The following is a 19,148-nucleotide window of genomic DNA, read 5'->3' as shown; positions in this document are numbered from 1 at the left end:
CCTTTCTGTCGGAGAGTCCCGACAGCGACGCAGCACCCCTTCCGCCCAACCGCACTCCAGCACGCTCTCACCCCCGCAGGCGCGGCCGCCCCCAGGAAGGGACCGCCCAACCAGCAGCATCACAGGCGGGAGACCCTCTGTTATCTTCAAGGAGCCGCGGCACCCTTCAGCATCCCAGCAGATACAGGGGATTAGTCAGACGCGTCCCTCGTCTTGGGAGATTTGTAAAGTCACCACATCGGCGCCAGCGTAGTGTTTCGGCGGCGCCATTAATTAAGTCTCCGCTGAGCATGTTTTCTTTGGTGACTTCCCATTTTCTTCAAGCTCAATTAGTCACGCCTAAAACGTGCCAGGTCACGCATTTTTAATCATTTTTACTTTATGCGTATTTATACAATTGTCACACGTTGTGTATCACATGTTTCTTCATTCACAGGCATTAAGACTGTATCCATATTGTAGTTCTGTATGTTTTGTATTGTAATTTGTACTCGTTCACTGCATATTATTGTTTATTGTTTCGACCTCAGGTCACAGTCAATTCCATTGTCTCTCGCGGGCCGGCGTCAGTCGGCCGCTATATAAACTGCCTGGATCTGTAATAAAGCAGCAGTAACTTTTACCTGCTCGTTTCTTTGACACCTTACAGGCTCACTTGGTGCCCCAGAAATTCTACTGTTTTCTTTGCCCATTCGCACTTGCCTTCCCGCACTATGAGTCTGTGTTCTTCGAGTCTTTGTAGCACTTTATTAACATCTTTGAGATGTTGTTTTAGGTTGGGGCTGAACATTAGTTTATCGTCGACGTAGACCACTCAGAATGGAAGGCCGCCGAACAGTTCATCCATGTCTTTGGAATGTTGCCCTTGAGTTGCAGAGGCTGAAACAGCTGTACTTGGATGTGTAGGTGCCAAAGGGGGTGATGATTGCAATCTTCTCGATATCTTCCTTCACCACTGGGACTTGGAAATACCGTTTTAGCAGATCTACTTTTGTGAAGATTTTTGCTCCGTTCATCTGGTTGGTTATGTCTGCTATATTTGGTAGTGGGTATCGGTCTGGTTTTGTTTTGACATTTAGCCGTCGGTAGTCTCCACAGGGGCGCCGTGTTTCCTTCGACTTTGGTAACGTGTAGGGTGGTGCCTATGGGTTGGGGGACCTTCGGTCTCTGTGAGATGTTGGATGTTATGTTTTGCTGGTTTGGTTAAGTCATGCTTCAGGTCATCCTTGAATACATCTTTGTATTTATTCTTGTAGGAGTTGCCGAAACTCTGGCGGTGGGGCGTCTGGTGCGATTGGGCATATTTGTCGCTCTCGTTGACTCATTGATGATGTGGTTGTGGTACGTCTGTTTGGCTTTTGAGATGATGTCGGCACTGTTCTTGGGATCAGCTGTTTTGCTGCTACATTTACTAGTAGGCTGTGTGCTTTTAGGAAATCTGCTCCAAACAATGCCATCGTCATGTCTGCTGTGATGAAAGTCCAGTTATATTCTTTCCCGTTGAAAGCTAATTTCATCTCTTGCCTTCTGTACATTGTAAGTGGTGCTCCGCTGGCGGTTGATACGTGGAGGCTGGTGGGGGGAGCAGGGTTAAGTTGTTCGTTTGGGCTGGCTGTGATGAATGATCTGAATGCTCCGGTGTCTACTGGGAACTCCGTGTCAGATCTTTTGTCTCTTAGGAAGAAGCACGTGAAGACTCTTCTTTTGTACCTGGAAGAAAGACAGCGGTGGGCAGGTGCAACTTCTCTTGTGAGGCAACTGGTCTGCTCACCGCTGACATTAGTATGGTTGGGTCGCATGTGCGACTCTATTGCGTGCTTTTTGAAAATAGGCAGCCTTTGTCACATTTTCGACCTTCTTTCCAAATTTCCAATGGAAAAACATGTACCTTCTGGTGGTTCTTCTGTTTTCTGCTTAGGCTTTCCCTTGATGTCACTTGCTTGGGGAAGCTTCTTTTGTGAATAGGGACGGCTGACTCTTCTTTGCCGCTGGGTCCAACATGGTGCTGCTGCTGCTGCTGTTGCTGCTGCTGCTGTTGCTGCTGCTGTTGCTGCTGCTGCTGGCTTTGAGGGATCTGCTGTTCTGTGGGCCATGTGTATTTCATCAACCATGATCAGAAAATCTTCTTTGGGCATGGCTGCTAGTGTCTGGCAGCTGGCAGGGTAGTTTTGCAAGGAGTACCTTCCTCATGAATTCTAAGGATGACTCAGGTTGGTCACCCTTGGCGGGCAGCATGATGAGCTGCCGCAGTTGCTTATACACATGCAACGGTCATTCGTCTCCTATAGGTGTCCCCACATGGTTGAGGAACTTCTTGGCTCTCTGGGCAGGTGGCATGCTGAAGGATGACTTCAGCTGATCCTTCAGCAGTTCATACGTGACGGGGGCTTGTAGTTCCTCGAGCCATCCTGCTGTTTGCTCTCGAAGACGTCATCCTGCAGGAATTCAAGGACGGCGTCTGCTCTGCGCATTGCCGAGATGATCTCCTTTGTGCAGAAGACTGGTTCCGCCCTGAAGAACCATGCCTCTGGGCATGAAAGGCGGTAGGAGTTTGGAGGTGGTGGCAAGGTTCTCGTTGGTGAGACTAATATCAATGCTGCTGGCTTGGTTGGGCATCTTCGTGGGTCACCAATATGAGGCGAGGTACGAGTAAGATTCAGAGTCTATAGCTTACTAATTTAATTTATTTACAAAACATTCACACAGGTCAAGGGCTCGTGCGAGCCGCAATGTAGCTTCTGACCTCTGACAGGTATGAACAGGGATTAACTAAAAGCATTTGTGTTTGTACATAGAGAGAAATATACATATAAAATGGTACATGCTATTGAACTGAAGGTTGTACATACATAGTTGGAAAACTGGCAGTGCAATACATACAATGGTAATAATACATAAAATGTGGCAACGGTAATAAGGAAGATATATGTACAAAAGTCGTACGAGAGGAGTTGTGTTTCGTCCGCGTGTTTTGTTTACTGGTTCCTTGTCATAGGATAATGGTGGTCGCGGTGTAGGTGTGTGTAGGGTCCACGTGTGGGCGCTACAACATAATTATAAATTAAGACAAAAACGTGATAACTATGCTAGAATCTGGGGAATCGATGATTTTAGCTATAATAATTATGGTGAGGAGGAGGTTTGTAAAGATTGCACCGTTGTTGTCACTGTGAACTTAAACAGAAGCTTCTATATATATATATATATATATATATATATATATATATATATATATATATATATATATATATATATATATATATATATATATATATGTATGTATGTATATATATAATACATACTCTGTATATATGTGTGTGTGTGTGTACATTGTTGTTCTGACTTGCCTCTTTGCAAGTAGTAAGCGTTTGTAACATAAAATATTGATGTATAGAAGAGCCCAAGGACCAGTTTCAATAAACAGTCTAGCAATTTCCACTAATTTCATTCCTGGAATATTGTCAGATCTGCCTTTGAACGAAATTGGACAACTACAGAATCTTGCATAGTTTTTCTTGGCGGCGGTGAACGAAAATTGATGAATAAGGTACTTCAGAACCATTTTCAAATCAATTCGTGCTAAGACAATCTCAGTATCCCACCATTATCTTCATTATTATTACTTGTGTACTCATACTCGTCAAAAATGCTGGCAAATTTTAAATTGATTAACTATTGCATCGTATTTATATCAAGTACGTTATGTAAGGTAAATATTTAAGCTCAGTGTTTTCATCATGTTAATAAAGAGGTAAAAAATTAGGTAAATTAAAATACTAGTTTAATTAATAAAGCAAATTCTTTTTTAAAAAATGAGGGTAATATCTTAAATCCACATTAGATGGCATAGAGAACAATAAATTACATATCGGTGGAAAGGCAGTTGATAGCTATTGATTCAAAATGTAACCAAATTTAATACCTAGCATAAAAACTAAATTTACACAGACTGATCGAAGTCACATATCAGTATATCAGTCCCGTGCAGTGTGATGTTTGCCGATGATGTTGTTTTGGTGGATCTGACTAGAGAAGGGGTGGAGATAAAACTAAAGTTGTGGAGACAAGCACTTGAAGATCGAGGTTTAAGGATAAGCAGAGCTAAGACAGAGTATCTGTGGATGGGAGGGGAAGGAAATCAGGGTGCAGTTAAATCAGGCTTAAACGACATCAAGAGGGTTACCACTTTCAAGTACCTTGGGTCCTGTGTGATGGATTATGTTGGCATGGACTCAGAAATAAACCACAGGATACAGTGTGCTTGTGTGCTTGGATGAATTGGAGGAGATCATCGGGAATAATGTGCGACAAGAGGATTAGCGCAAGAGTAAAAGGAAGGTTTTATAAAAGTGTAGTTAGACCAGCGATGGTGTATGGTGCTGAGACATGGTCAATAAAGAAGGCTCAAGAAAGGAAGTTAGAAGTGGCAGAGATGAGGATTTTGAGATGGATGTGTGGAGTCGCGAGAAAGGATAGGATCAGAAACGATCAAAGTGGCAGAAGTGTCAAAGAAGATTCAGCAAAGAAGATTGCAGTGGTTTGGTCATGTCATGCGGAGAGAGGAGGATCATGTGTAGAAGGGTCATGGACATGGAGGTGGTTGGGAGGAGGAAGAGGGGAAGGCCAAGATTCTGACAGAAAGACAACGTAGCAAATGACATGCCGGAAAAAAAGGTTAAGAGAACAGGATACGCAAGATAGAAGAAGATGGAGAATGCTTACTCGGAACAGCGACCCCATATAGAGATGGGTAAAGGCTGAAGACAAAGAAAAAGAAGATCGAAGTCACATATCACTAAACCAGTTCTTGATGGGGAGTTAGCAAAATATTGAATTTTTTCATTGCATTTTATTGCGCAGTAGTTAGCTTAAGTAGCATTAAACTTTATGTCAGTTTTTCAATTTTGCATGATGCTGAAGTGATTTATGTACCTCAAATTCTTTATTCGTGGGGAATACTTTTGTTTACAACCAATATAGAAATATTTTATCGTCGCCCAACTACAACTCGTCAATTTGAATTTTTATTTTTATTTGGCTTCTGAGCGTACTGCAATAATTTAAACCTAGTCAGACTACAATAACATCAGCACAAGTATATTATTATTATTATTATTATTATTATTATTATTATTATTATTATTATTATTATTATTATTATTATTATTATTATTATTTATACATTTTATGAAACAAGGTAAAATAGCCATTTGTTTGTCCACCAGAACCATGTGTGTGTGTGTGGACTTTACTTTATGTCAAGTCTTCTCAGATAAAAGAAGTACCTGGCAGGGTTGGGATGGTTGTTTCTCTTTTGGAGAAATAAAGTGGGTTGGGATGAAGGATTTGCAATCATATTAGCTGTATCAGAATGAATACAAACAAAACTTTCTCTCCTTCTGGAACTCCTTCTCCCAGGAGAGACTACTTTTAACTGGAAAAACCAGTGCTGGCGACGATAAGGAGAATGGCCATGATAATATAGTGTTGATGATCACAATTAAATACATATATCCGTCCACCAAATGCAGTATTGATTTTTCATGTTATTATTTGAGAAATTGAACTGGGTTCAGGTGACTGGACCATTTGGTTATACGTGCCTTGGTAAATTTGTAGTTTAACCAGTTCAGCAAAGGAAGTGCCAAAGCACCATTTCCCACTCTGCACTTCTCTAATTCCAGAGTTCGATGGTTATTTCTTTCCTTATATCTCCATACTATGGGATTCTCTTCCTTCATAGTTTTCTTTTGGGTTTAGGCTCTGCTCCTTTTCCTTCCCTTTCCCTTTCTAATTTCTTTCAGGTTCTGTCTAGTTAGGGACATGAGGTTATCTGTTACATCAGGCCTTTCTTAAAAGCACCAACTTTTCATAAAAAAACGATAAAGATCTGTATACTACACATTCAACGACGATAACCTATGTAGTGCAAGATACAAGCTTAAGCAAATATGTCTTCGCTTTAAGATTTAAGTAGTTTTCCTATCTAGTCCTGTTTTTCTGTTTAGTATTTCGTACTGTGCAAAGTTACTTGCCATTAATTAACAATCAGACTGAGTCTTCTATTCCTTTTTTTGCTGTTCTTAGAGAATACATATGTCATTACAATTTTTCACCCGAGGTTCTCAAAGTTGTCTTGTCTTTAGAAAATTAAAGACTTCTCAGACGTATGTTGAATTAAATTAATTCTAAGAATAAGTGGTGGTTGTGTATCGTCTAAAATGTGAAAACTAAAATTGCAAATGAGTCTAACAAATAGTAAAGTGATTTTCAGCATGATGTAGTACATGGAGGTTGTAATTGTTAACAGGTTGGTGATGAACTGGAAACCTATGCAAGAATCGTTCTGATACAACTTGCCATTTCGTGTTCGCATTTAATGAACAGGACTATTGTGTGTTATTTATTTAACTATAAAGTAATTAGAACAATAGATAAAAAGTGGGAAAGCATAGATTTTCAGCCTCAGTTGCTATGGTTACTATGACGTCACAGTGACGTCAATAGACTAGCACTAGACAGTCCTGACTTACAAAACAAAAAGGGAAGAGGAAGAAGAAGTAAACAAAAGGCCGAGGCCCAGGTTCCACTTGGGTTATTATTTTACACTTTATTATTGTTGGGAATGAAGAGCTACTTTGCATTTTTTGCCATTTTGAATCATGGCGAGCATTGAAGATATTCCGGAAGAGATTTTAGAATATATTTTGTGTCTAGTGTCACCGTATAATGATTTAAGATCCTGTAGACAGGTGAGAGATTTTGAAGGTTTTCTTTAGCTTTTTCCACCCATATCCCAATGCTAGGCTGACTCCACCTAAACACACTGTAAGCTCATCCATCCAGGCCTGCCCGTCGTGCAGTAGCACGACCTTAAGTTAGGCTACTGAAATTTTTGAGGAGCAGCCTTCAGCTTGTCACTTAGCCCAACTTCAAGTAGCGTAGGCTAATGTATTTGTTTACTGTAACTCTAGCCTATTTATGACATCCAACAGTTTGATGACATCTTAGTCGAATTGGCAATACTTTGATGCATTAATATCACATCCAATACATGAACCATATAGGCCTAGCCTAGTTTTCTGACTACTTGTCTCGTGTTTTAGCTTACACATTTCTAAATTTCTGACCATTGTTAGTGCATGCTACTAGTGTGGTGTTTCTTCATCTCCCCATATATAAAAGTTATGGGAGAATGCCTGATGACAACCAGGATTTGAGTGTGGTAGAAAACAACGAGTTAATTCTACAAAGAGAGATGATCTACAATGCATGAACCAGAAGATAACCCAAGTAGTTAGGAAAGTTATTGCTCACATCTACATTCAGTATTAATCACATAACACATTATAATGGATAGAGATTTCACAAGGCCAATTACATACCTAACCTAAGACCTAGGACACCAAGTCCTATCTGACCAGTGCCATACCATAAGCCATAAATGTGAAATTCAGAGATTCATCCCAACTTAACTTATAGGTGAACCAACGAAGTCAGTCAAAAAGGGGGTCCCCAATCTCCTTACACTGTTGACCTGTTTCCATTTCTCAAAGGTAAATCGCAGATTTTGGATACCCTTTCCTTTGACCTTGACCTGTTACAATCCTCTGTGGTATTTCCTGGTTTCCTTTTCCTTATAAACAGCAGAGTTTATAGTCAAAACTTCTTTTCTAAATTATAAGTTTAGTTGCTACCATATATGAAGGTGACTGGGAATTAAATTAGTTTAAATATCAACTACTGTATTCTGAAAATGGGCATGTTGAAATTTTTTAAACAATTTATTGGTCACATAGTAGTGTTTGTGAGTGGCAAATTGACTGTAGTGGCATGTCAGGTGTGAAAGATTATGTAAGATTTGTGGAACACCAGCTAACAACTGATTTACCACCCAGCTAACTGGAAGTTCTGAGTGATCAACCATCTGCCAATCAAACCCAGTCTTAGGATAACTCTGATAGCTCCTCGTTGGCTACAAGCCAAGTGGTATCTCAGTCTGCAGGAACTTACTGATTTGGTAGCCACACCTGCTGTGGTACCATCTATCTCTAGAATCTCCTGTGAGAGAAGGAGTTCTCACAGGGTTTTACAGATGTAGATACTGTGCTAAGTGTACATCAGAAATCTACTAAATTAAGCCATCTTTTTGGTTGATGTTATGAGAGAGATTGTGTACCTTCACTGAGGCAAGCTCCTCTGTTTTTATGGTAGAGGGCATTCACTCACCCCTTTCCCAGGTATTCTAACATGGAAACGGACCTGTTTGCATTGATTGTGGTCTCTATTATCTTGGGGAGCTATGAGAATTCTTGAACTCAAACCCCTGGCGTTGGATGTAACACTCATTCTCTGCAGTCTTACCCAGGCACCATATGAGCTCCTGATGGAGGCTTTGGGCAAGGATATCACACTCAAGACACCTCTTCTTGCTAGCATTAGCAAGCAGGCAAACTACAAACTCTCTTACCTAGTGGAGCACATGGAGGGTTGGGATCCCTTGCTTTTAAGTTTGTTCATGAGTTTGGGGCAAAGACCCAAAACCTGTCATTCCCGTATGAGAGAATGGATTATTGGAGGTAGGTAGGTGAGTGGTTGGGTACTACACATTCGCCTCTCGGTAAGCTTTAGCACTTTTTTCTTCAGCCACTGTCCCATTAAGATGTCTTGAAGCACTGCCATTGAAGCTTGTCCAAATATGTCTCTTTTGATGATTATTTGGTATGAATGGTTTGGTCAAGTGAACAACATATCCTCTCTTCTGTGAACAGGTTTGTGCTTCTTCATGATGTAGACAGAGTGCGTCATGTTAGGCTCCATAAGAAAGGGCAACTACATGCTTTCTGTGATCCTGAAAATGTATGTTTTTGGATACCCACCCTTCAAGCCTCTAGAAAGTATCTCCTGTTTGTTATTGAATGGACTTTTTACATGTTCAAACCCTGTTCTTATGGCTTGGAATGGCTCCTCATGTGTTCTTGTAAATGTTCACCTTGGTATCAGCTTGGGCTTATTCACATCAGATACTCCCTCTGCATTTTTTTAAAGATTGGCTGGTTCTGGCATCCTCAGAGATGCAGCTTTACCAGGACAGAGACCCACTTTCTTGCATTTTGTTGAGATCAGGCCATTGTGATGAAATATAAGTAAAATTTTTTGCCCAAGTAGCAGTTAAAGGAAAAGTTCTGGCTTACCACCTACTTACTATCAATTAATCATCTTATTCCCAAGTTGCAGTGATCATTTCCAGACATTTATAAAATCAATATTCTCTGGTTAGACCATGTAGGAAATACAAATTTTCATAAAAATTTGATATATTGGTGCTATTCTTAGTAACTTTCTGTCTTTTTTGTTTTCTGATTATGATGAATCTTGGCAGGTACCTTGCAGATTGGTGATTATTTTATCCAAATATTTTATATTTATTTTAACCTATTTTTGAGGTCATAATATAAGTCTCAAAAGTTTAAAGTCAACCTAGATAATACTTCTGATTTTCATGAAGTTTGATTGGTAGTTAACCTGAGGTGTGTAGTTTCCCAAAATATTTTCAAGATCTAAGTTAATATTTAATTTTGTTCATGAGACTTACCTGTCAGATATATATATAGCTGTATTCTCTGATAGTCTGACAGAATTTCAAAACTTACGACACACGCAGTGGGAGATCAGGTGGTTAGTACCCATTCCCGCCGCTGGGAGGCGGGTATCAGGAACCATTCCCATTTTCTATTCAGATTTTCTCAGTCGCCGGTACTGTCAACACCTGTTTTCAGTACCTCCGTCTTTGGATTTCGTAAACTTGGTTGTCACTTAAGTATTTGTTTGACTTTTGGTTTTTTGACTTGGACTTGTGGCTAGGCATACGCAATTGTGGACTGTTTTGGATTTGGCTTTGTTTTTTGCTTGGATTAAGATGTCTGAATCTAGTTCTTCTAGTTATAGAGTTTGCTGTGTGCAAGACTGTAAGGTGAGGCTACCAAAAATTTCGGTAGATCCTCACACTGTATGCTCGAGGTGTAGGGGGCATGTTTGTTTATTTAATGATCGATGCAAGGAGTGTGAGTCTTTGCCTGATGCTAGTTGGAGGACTTATGATTCCTATGTGCGAAAGTTAGAGCGGGATAGGATCAGGAGGTCTTCCTCCAGAAGTGTTTCAGTGAGTAGGAGTCAGGGTAGTGTTTTTTCTCCTGCTAACCCTCCCGTAGACGTAGCTTTTCCAAACCCTGTGGTGTTGCCCCCGGGCCCCGAGGTTGTGTCTGCGGAAGGAGATGCCCTGTCTGTTATTATGTCTTCCATTCGTAACCTGGAAGCTAAAATGCTCGCTCTTCAAAGTGCTATGAAGTGCAGTGATAGTGTCTGTCCCCTAGTGTTGTGGAGGGGGCGTCAGATCGGCCGTGTATAATGCCTCTAGGCCTGGACCTCTGCCGACTCCCAGGACTCAGGGAGTGGGCAAGTCGAAAGCCGCAAGAGGGTTACGCGACCCCACCGATCTGGCGCCCTTCGCAGGTCCTGTTGACGCTTCCCAGGCTGCCAAGATCATGCACAGGCACGAATCCTTAAGGATTGCTTCGCCCCCCGAATCTTCCTCCCCACATCAGGGTGGAACTCTCGGAAGGACTCTCGCCTTTTGAAGAGAAGCTTCAAAGAAGGGGGACGCCACACGCCCCTTTTCTCGTGACGCTCTTCGCTCTTCTCCGGAGAGTTTTGACGCCTCCTGCCGCAGAAGAGGACCAGGACGCCATCGGACGATGACGCTTTTTGAGCGCCCCGGTCGCTCCAGGAAGAGAGCTGTTGCTTCCCTGTGAGAAGGAAGAAGGCGCCCCTCGCCTCTCTCTCTTCTCACAGAATCAGCCCTTCTTCTGAGGAGGAGACTTCTCCTACTGAAAGCTTCTGCTAGACATGCAGAGGCAGTTGGCTTCTGTTAATGGCCCAGAAGGAGACTGATACGTGTCGTCGCCGGAAGGATTCCCGACTGCCGATCAAGAGGTCCAAACCGTCCCCTTCTCCTTCTCCGCGCTTCGTCTTCTTCTCATGCTTCGCCGCCTCTAGAAGTCCTTTGGCTCAGCGCTTTACTGGTCTCAGCAGGGATCACCAATTCCCTCTTTCTGACGCTCTCCATGCTGCTAGGCTTGACGCCCCTCGTTATGACGCTCCACTTTTTCTCGCCATGACGCTTCTCATGCTGCTAAGCATGACGCTCCTCATGCTGCTCGGCAAGACGCCCCTTGCTGCTCGACCTCATCGGGACGCCACAAGACGCTTCTTGCCGAGATTTTTTGCGACGCCCTCTGGACTTCTTCCAAGCAGAAGTCCCATTTAAGGAAGTTGGTCTGCAAGGGCTTAGACCTCCCGAGTTTCTCCAGTCTCTTCGGTTGCTCCCATTGAAGAAGGAGAGCTGTCAAGTGCATCGGAACCTGCAGTTGAGGAACAGTCCTCGACTTCATAAGCTTCTTCCGATTACCAGGTCTTGACACGTTTGCTGAAGGACTTGTTTGGGGACAAGTTTCAACCCTCTGCTCCTCGCCCTCCTCCTTCACAGTTAACCTTGTCAAAATCGCAAAAGACTTCAGGTTTTGTGAAAATGGCCACGTCTCTCTCTACGAAGAGGGCCTTTAAGAAGGTTCAGGAGTGGATGACTCCAGGAAGGCCCAGTGCAAGACTTCTTTTGCCCTGCCTCCGTCAAGATTGAGTGGGAAAGCGGGGATTTGGTATGAGACGGGAGAGGATGTTGGTTGGAGAGTTCCTTCCTCTTCCTAAGGGGACTTCGCCAGCCTTGTGGATGCTCCTAGACGGTCTCTCCTTTCGTCAGCGAAGGTGTCCTGGACGTTGTCTGAGACTGATCACCATCTGAAAGGTCTCTTCAGAACATTGGAAGTTTTCAACTTTCTGGACTGGTGCCTGGGAGTCCTGGACTTGCAGGCTCATAGCCCTGACTCCATTAGTCTGGGAGAATTGTTCAGTGTCCCCAGCTTGCATGGACAAGGCGGTCAGGGATGGCTCCAAGAGCTGGCTGCCCACTTCTGTACGGGGCTTTTAAAGAAGAGAGCCATATACTGTAACTTCACTGCGGTCGGTCCTCCTTCTCAGAGGGCAGAGTTGCTGTTCGCCTCCGATGTCTAGCCATCTTTTCCCAGTCCTTAGACAAGGATACTGCCGCCACTTTGCAAGAGAAGGCTACTCAAGACCTCTTGGCCCAGTCTTCTAGACGTCCAGCAGCCCTTCAACTTCTTCCCTTGGGCAGGCTTCCAAGATACAGAAGCCCTTTTGTGGAAGAGCTTCTTCAAGATCGTCCTCTCGAGGAAGAGGTCTCTCCAGAGGTAGAGCCCCTTCAAAACCTAGGGGCAAGAAGTGACTCTGTGGACCTCCAGACACCGGTTGGAGCCAGGCTTCTTTCCTTTGCAAGAGCCTGGAGAGAGAGAGGACGGACAACTGGTCCCTCAAGTCATCGAAAAGGGATACAAGATCCCATTCTCGTCTTACCTCCATTGTGCACGAAGCCCAAGGATCTGTCGCCATCCTATCAGCAGGAGAAGCAGCAGATTCTATTTTGACCTGCTCGAGCAAATGCTCGAGAAGAGAGCTGTGGAACAGGTCTCAGATTTACAATCCCCGGGCTTTTACAACAGGTTGTTCCTGGTCCCGAAGCAGTCAGGATGATGGAGACCAGTCCTGGACGTCAGCAGGTTGAACCATTTCGTTCTGAAAGAAAAGTTCAAAATGGAGACGTCCCAGTCGGTTATAGGAGCCTTAAGACCAGGCGACTGGATGGTTTCTCTCGATCTCCAGGACGCCTACTTTCACGTCCCTATACATCCTCTATCAAGGAAGTACCTGAGATTTGTCCTGGGGGACAGGTATATCAGTTCAGGGCTCTGCTTCGGGCTAAGCACAGCCCCTATGGTCTTCACGGTGTTAATGAGGAATGTGGCGAGATGGCTTCACCTTGCAGGGATAAGAGTCTCACTTTATTTGGACGATTGGCTCATTCGAGCCTCGTCAATGTCGAGGTGTCTGGAGGACCTTCACACGACGTTGGGTTTGACGAAGTCCCTAGGACTTCTGGTGAATTTCGAAAAGTCCCATCTGACCCCGATTCAGTCCATCGTTAACTGGGGATTCAGATGGATTCAGTGGCTTTTCGAGCTTTTCCGTCACAAGAAAGACAGCAGCAGTGCTTAGACAAAGTTTCAGCCTTCCTGCGGAAAGAAACATGCTCGGTGAGGGAATGGATGAGTCTGCTGGGGACCATTTCATCGCTGGAGAAGTTTGTTTCCCTGGGGAGACTGCATCTCAGACTGCTTCAATTCTTCCTTGCAGAGAACTGGCAGGACAAGGAGGATCTGGAAGTTTCTCTGAAGATCTCGCCAAAGGTGAAGGATCACCTAAGGTGGTGGCTCGATCCATCAAAGTTGGCAGAAGGCGTTTCTCTCAAACTTCAGAACCCCGACCTAGTGTTGTTTTCCGACGCGTCCACATCGAGATGGGGAGCAACACTAGGGGGGGAAGAAGTGTAGGGCACCTGGAGAGGGGAACAGGTGTCCTGGCACATAAATCTCAAAGAATTGGGGGCGATTCAGTTGGCCCTACTTTTCTTCGAGGGACGAGTCACAAACCGAGTAGTCCAGATCAACTCGACAACACCACGGCCCTGGCATACCTAAAGAAACAGGAAGGAACTCACTCTCGGTCCCTGTTCGCTTTAGCAAAGGACATCCTGCTGTGGGCACAGGCCCGAATATTACGATCCTCACGAGGTTCAATTGCAGGTGTGGAGAACGTCCGTGCGGATCTTCTAAGTCGGCAACAACAACTGCTACCGACCGAGTGGACCCTGCACCAAGAGGTTTGTCAGGGACTGTGGAGGCTATGGGGACGTCCCTTGGTGGATCTTTGCAACTTCCAAGACGAAGAGGCTTCCTCTTTACTGCTCCCCTGTACTCGATCCAGGAGCGATCTCAGTAGATGCTCTTCCTGGGATTGGACGGGGATGGACGCTTATGCCTTTCCCCGCTCAAAATCCTCGGAGAAGTCATCAGGAAGTTTGCGCTGTCGGAAAGGACGAGGATGACGTTGATCGCCCCGTTTTGGCCTTCGAGGGAGTGGTTCACAGAGGTCATGTCCTTCCTAGTGGACTTTCCGAGAACACTGCCCATGAGAGTCGATCTACTCAGACAGCCCCACTTCGAGAGGTACCACAAAAACCTCCCCGCTCTGAGTCTGACTGCATTCAGACTATCAAGAAGCTGGCCAGAGCGAGAGGTTTTTCTAGATCAGTGGCGAGAGCTATTGCCAGAGCCAGAAGATTCTCTTCCAGTAATTTGTACCAATCGAAGTGGACCGTGTTCAGGAGATGGTGTAGAAAGAAGGGCATTTCCTCTACCACGACCTCTGTGAGTCAGATAGCCGACTTCCTCTTGTTTCTGAGGAGTGAAGTCAAACTAGCGGTCCCGACTATCAAGGGATATAGGAGTATGCTATCAGCTGTTTTTAGGCATAGAAACCTGGACCTGACTAACAACAAAGACCTTCATGATCTATTTAAATCATTCGAAACCACGAAGGTGCCTCAGCAAAGGACTCCTTCTTGGAATTTAGATGTGGTGTTACGGTTCCTGATGTCTAGTCCTTTCGAGCCTCTTCGTTCTGCAACATTGAGGAACATTACCAGAAAGACTATTTTTCTAACCGCTCTAGCAACTGCGAAGAGGGTTAGCGAACTTCAAGCCTTCAGTAAACATATAGGCTTTAAAGGACATAATGCAGTTTGTACTTTAAGTCCTACCTTTTTAGCAAAAAACGAGAACCCGTCTAACCCTTGGCCCAAGAGCTTCGAAATTAAGGGAATGGCTGAGATTCTGGGTCAAGAGCCAGAGAGAGTCCTATGCCCTGTCAGGGCTCTCAAGGTCTACTTGGACAAAATGAAGGAAAGTCGAGGCCCCTCAGACAATCTATGGTGTTCAGTGAAGAGACCGGACTTTCCTATGTCGAAGAATGCACTGGCATTCTTCCTGAGGAACACGATTAAAGAAGCCCATTTATGCTGTCAAGACACTGATTTTAAACTTCTGAAAGTCAATGCTCACGAGGTGAGGGAGGTTGCAACTTCAGTGGCTTTTCAGAAGAATATGACACTCAGTAACATTCTGGGTGCCACATTTTGGCGAAGTAACTCTGTGTTCGCTTCACACTACCTGAGAGATGTGAAGACGACATATGAGAACTGCTTCTCGCTAGGACCATACGCTTCCACAGATACAATCCTGGGGCAGGGGAGTGACACATCCTATCCTATAGAAAATGGTTAGGAAGTGTTTTTTTATGGTTGTTGGGTCGACTGCCAGAGGCAGACTTCCCACTCTTTAGCTTTAGTTTTGCTATCCTAACTTAGTTAGACTTGGTCAGGTGGTTGTTTTTTCTTCGTTTGCCCTCATTGTATGGTCAATATGGTCTAGTCACATCGTGGTCATGCCCCCGTTGACAGATCATCTAGAACTCACCAGCTATACAGGTCACTACCTTGCTGGAGACTCTAGTAAAGCAGAAGCGGACTTGGGTGACAGTAATCACGAAGTCAGCTATGCTAACAGGTAAGGAACCAAGGTGTCAATCACCTACATGTATTATGTTTCCTAAATCCTATTCTGTCTGTACCCACCTCCAATGGTGGTATTCAGCTATATATATATCTGACAGGTAAGTCTCATGAACAAAATGATATTTTAATGATAAAGTTTGTTCATACTTACCTGGCAGATATATATATTCATAGTGCCCGCCCACCTCCCCTCAGGAGACAGTGGCACTAGAAAATCTGAATAGAAAATGGGAATGGTTCCTGATACCCACCTCCCAGCGGTGGGAATGGGTACTAACCACCTGATCTCCCACTGCGTGTGTCGTAAGTTTTGAAATTCTGTCGGAGTATCAGAGAATACAGCTATATATATATATCTGCCAGGTAAGTATGAACAAACTTTATTTTATCATTAAAATATCATTTTTGAAAAGAATCTTACCTCTTTATTATGATAGCTGCATTTCCCATGTCAGGTGGGAGGGCGATGGAGTGTAAAAGCTAAAAAATTAATAGGATTGTTTAGTTTGAACTGTCTATTGACATAACCCTTACAGGTGGTTTGAGTGTCCACAGTTTTCCAATCAGTTTTTTCTGTCATCAGCTTGTGAGGACACATTGGAGAGTTGTGTTTACTGTGTTTCGATAATTAGATCATTTACTGGATTTGGTTTGGCTTTTGTTGGTTTTTTGTCAGTATGTAGGATGTCATCCATAGAGGATAAAGACAAGTTGTTTCAAGTCTGTATGGTAAGAGGGTGTAATACCTGGCTTCACTCTTCAGTTTACGATAACGTATGTGTCAAATGTAGGAACAAGGATTATTCTTTTAACGATCGCTGTGATCAGTGTGTTGGTTGGTCAGATGAAGTAATAAATGTTTATTTAAAGTATAAGCAGATAAGAATAGGAAAAGACAGAAAAAAGATTCTTCTAACACTAGGGCAGGAAGTGAGGATAGGAGTAAGAGTTTCCCATCTTTTCTCGACCTGTCAGATAGCAGTTCTTCTTGCTCTCCCTGTTTTCACAGTAACATTTCTCATTCAAAATTTTCTTCTCTTAAAAGTCCCCATATTGTTCAGGATATGAGGTTTGGCAAATTAGAAGCCAATATAGCTAGTCTTAGGGCTATGTTTGAAAAGTTTATGGAGGTAACCTCCTCGACAATTGCTGCTTTACCGGCCCAATTTTGTCATCGTTTTTTGGTTTCCCCTTTGCGGCAGTGGAACTGCCAGTGCCTTCCCTCCCTGTTAGCCATACCTTAGCCATGCTCTCTGACACTCCTCCTACTGTTGGAAGTACAGGAAAGCAGAGTATGTTCGGAAGTGGAAGCTGTTTGTGCCCATTGTCATCTTCCTCTAGCCAACCTGGCATTTGTCATGTACAGGTTGGCACTTGATCACCAAAGATGCGCACGGCAAGATCAAGTGAAGTTTGCGTAAGGCAGGAGGTAGATATGCTAGGTAATAATAAGTGCACTCACTTGATATCTGATTCTGTATCCCCTAGGCCTTGAGAGAAGCCATGTGCTCCTAGCGATCTCTATCCAGGACCTTCCTGTAGTCCTCCTTTGCAAGAGGATTCAGTGTTTTCTCAGAGGTGTTCTCTTGATGCCAGCTGCTCACCTGACATCAGGTGCTTGTTGACATTAGGTATTCTCTTGACAACAGATGATTGAGTTGTTCTTGTTGGTCTCCCAGGTGGTCTGGCTATGCCGTTCGTCTTCATGTTATTTGTCGGGTGTCAAGGAGTTTCATATGAATAGCTGTGAATGGGGTGTGAATGCATTTGTTTTCCACAGTCTCCTTCCTCTCTCTGGCATTCTCATCAATGACTGATGCCTCGTAAGACAGTGCTAGTTTCTCGTGCAGAGTGCAAAAGTATGAGCTTTCTATCATTTTCCTCCTCATTCTGTCTTGCATTCATCATTGGTGGTGCGGAGGGCATGGACAACTCTGTACAGTAAACCACCCGTATTCGCGTTCTCACGATTCGCGAACTCATCTATTCGCGGATTTCTCTATGGAACATATATACACCTTATTCATGGAAAATTCGCCCATTTGCGGTATTTTTCGCAGAGAAATATTCACTGATTACTGTATTTTCATATTTTCATGACTAAATGCACTTTTTATGATAAGCATTTTTAGAGTTTTTTTGTGTATTTGAACTATAAAAATAGGCAGTTCTGAGTGTTTATAGAGGGGTTTTAAGTATTCATGGATTTTAGCTATTTGGCAGGGGGGGCAGTTGGTACACAACCACAGCGAATACGGGGGGTTTACTGTAGTTCCCTTTCTCCTCAGGCAGTGTGCTTCCAGTCTTGGTCCCTTTCTTTGTCAACCCAGGCTACTCCTGAGCATTTTAGGTGTTTTCTTGAATCGTGTTCAACATCATGGATGCCTCGGGCTTCTTCCCAGTCTCAGAGGCAGGATTCGAGGTATTCTCGAGCCTCTTGTAGGCGCTCTTAGTTGCCTCTTCAGCATCGAGGATTGGTGTATTTGTGTCAAACAAGTGGATCCTTCTCTGATTGCTACTGGCTCCTAAGTAGAGCAGACTGGATTATGTTCCCCTCAACCAAGTTTTTTGATGTTGGCTCCTTTGGCAGTTTTGGTTTTGCCTTCTACTACCTCGGTATCAGTGCAGGATGGTGTGAATGTTCAGGAAGCTTTTGTTTCTTGTGCAGATGATTGTATGGGGCCAGACACCATGGCACAAAACAGCACCAACCATTCCTCTGGTATTGAACAGGTTTTTGCTTCTGAATTTAAGTTCTTTTAAGAGGAGTTGAAATTCCTTTCGTCTCAGGGAGCACGAGATTCTACTGCAGCCTGTCGTCAGCTTTTCAGAGACTGATTAAGGTTTGTGCTAGCAAATTCCTGATTTCTTTGAGGAACCAATAGTTCAGGATTCTAGGCCCCTTAGGACTACTAGGCTGGAACCTAAGTCAGATCCCCTTCCATCTCCAAAACTTGCTAAGTCAGCGCTGAACAGATTTGACTCGGGCCATATTGCTCCGTCAGAAAGTTTCTTCGAGAAGTTCTTCCTCTTTTCTTCCCCTCTTAATGAGAAAGAGGAGAGTGATGTCTTATGAAACTGGCCAGTTACCAGATTTAACTCTGTCTTCCAATAGTGAATCCATTTTTTCTTGCTGCTGGACCCAAATGAAAAGAGTGGTTTCCTCGGGTAAGGCTGTATTAACTCCTTTGGAGTTAGAGTTTTTTGCTTGCTCGGCTTTCCACATTACAGAGGCAATGTCTTTCTTGGGAATAGCTATAGCGGCCATAGACGAAATAGTGAGAGATTGTTTCTGCTCCTCCATAAGAGAAACAATACTTGGGGAACAATTTGGTTAAGTTTTTGGTGTTTAGTAATACGGTTGTTAAGCTTAGGGAACAATTGTGTTTGCTTTTGGTTCCCCTCTGTCTCTTTGACACACAAGGTTGACAATATTTCTCATCACCCTTTCCATTCTTTGCTGGACACCTCGGCATTAGGTACGATAGTGCAAGATGTTGAAAGAGTGGAAGCCAGACCTTTGTTGCATCACTCTCAAAAATTTAGG

General features: G+C 43.6%; 1 protein-coding gene across 2 annotated transcripts in view; it reads left to right on the top strand.

Moving 5' to 3' along the window:
* The window catches only part of Fbxo42 (F-box protein 42), a 224,233-nt gene that overhangs the window by 181,995 nt on the left and 23,090 nt on the right, over positions 1-19,148 (top strand). The window contains exon 1 of one of the 2 annotated variants that reach the window (XM_067083920.1): positions 6,492-6,752. The exons of the other annotated variant lie outside the window; for it this stretch is intronic. Within the exon in view, the coding sequence (XP_066940021.1) occupies positions 6,663-6,752 (90 nt within the window). The 5' untranslated portion in view covers positions 6,492-6,662. Of the gene's footprint in view, positions 1-6,491; positions 6,753-19,148 lie in introns of those variants that run through there. 2 annotated transcript variants of the gene reach the window in all.

Source organism: Macrobrachium rosenbergii, chromosome 41 (assembly GCF_040412425.1).
Source record: "Macrobrachium rosenbergii isolate ZJJX-2024 chromosome 41, ASM4041242v1, whole genome shotgun sequence".
Lineage (NCBI taxonomy): Eukaryota > Metazoa > Arthropoda > Malacostraca > Decapoda > Palaemonidae > Macrobrachium > Macrobrachium rosenbergii.
This window is presented reverse-complemented; position numbering and strand designations above follow the sequence as displayed.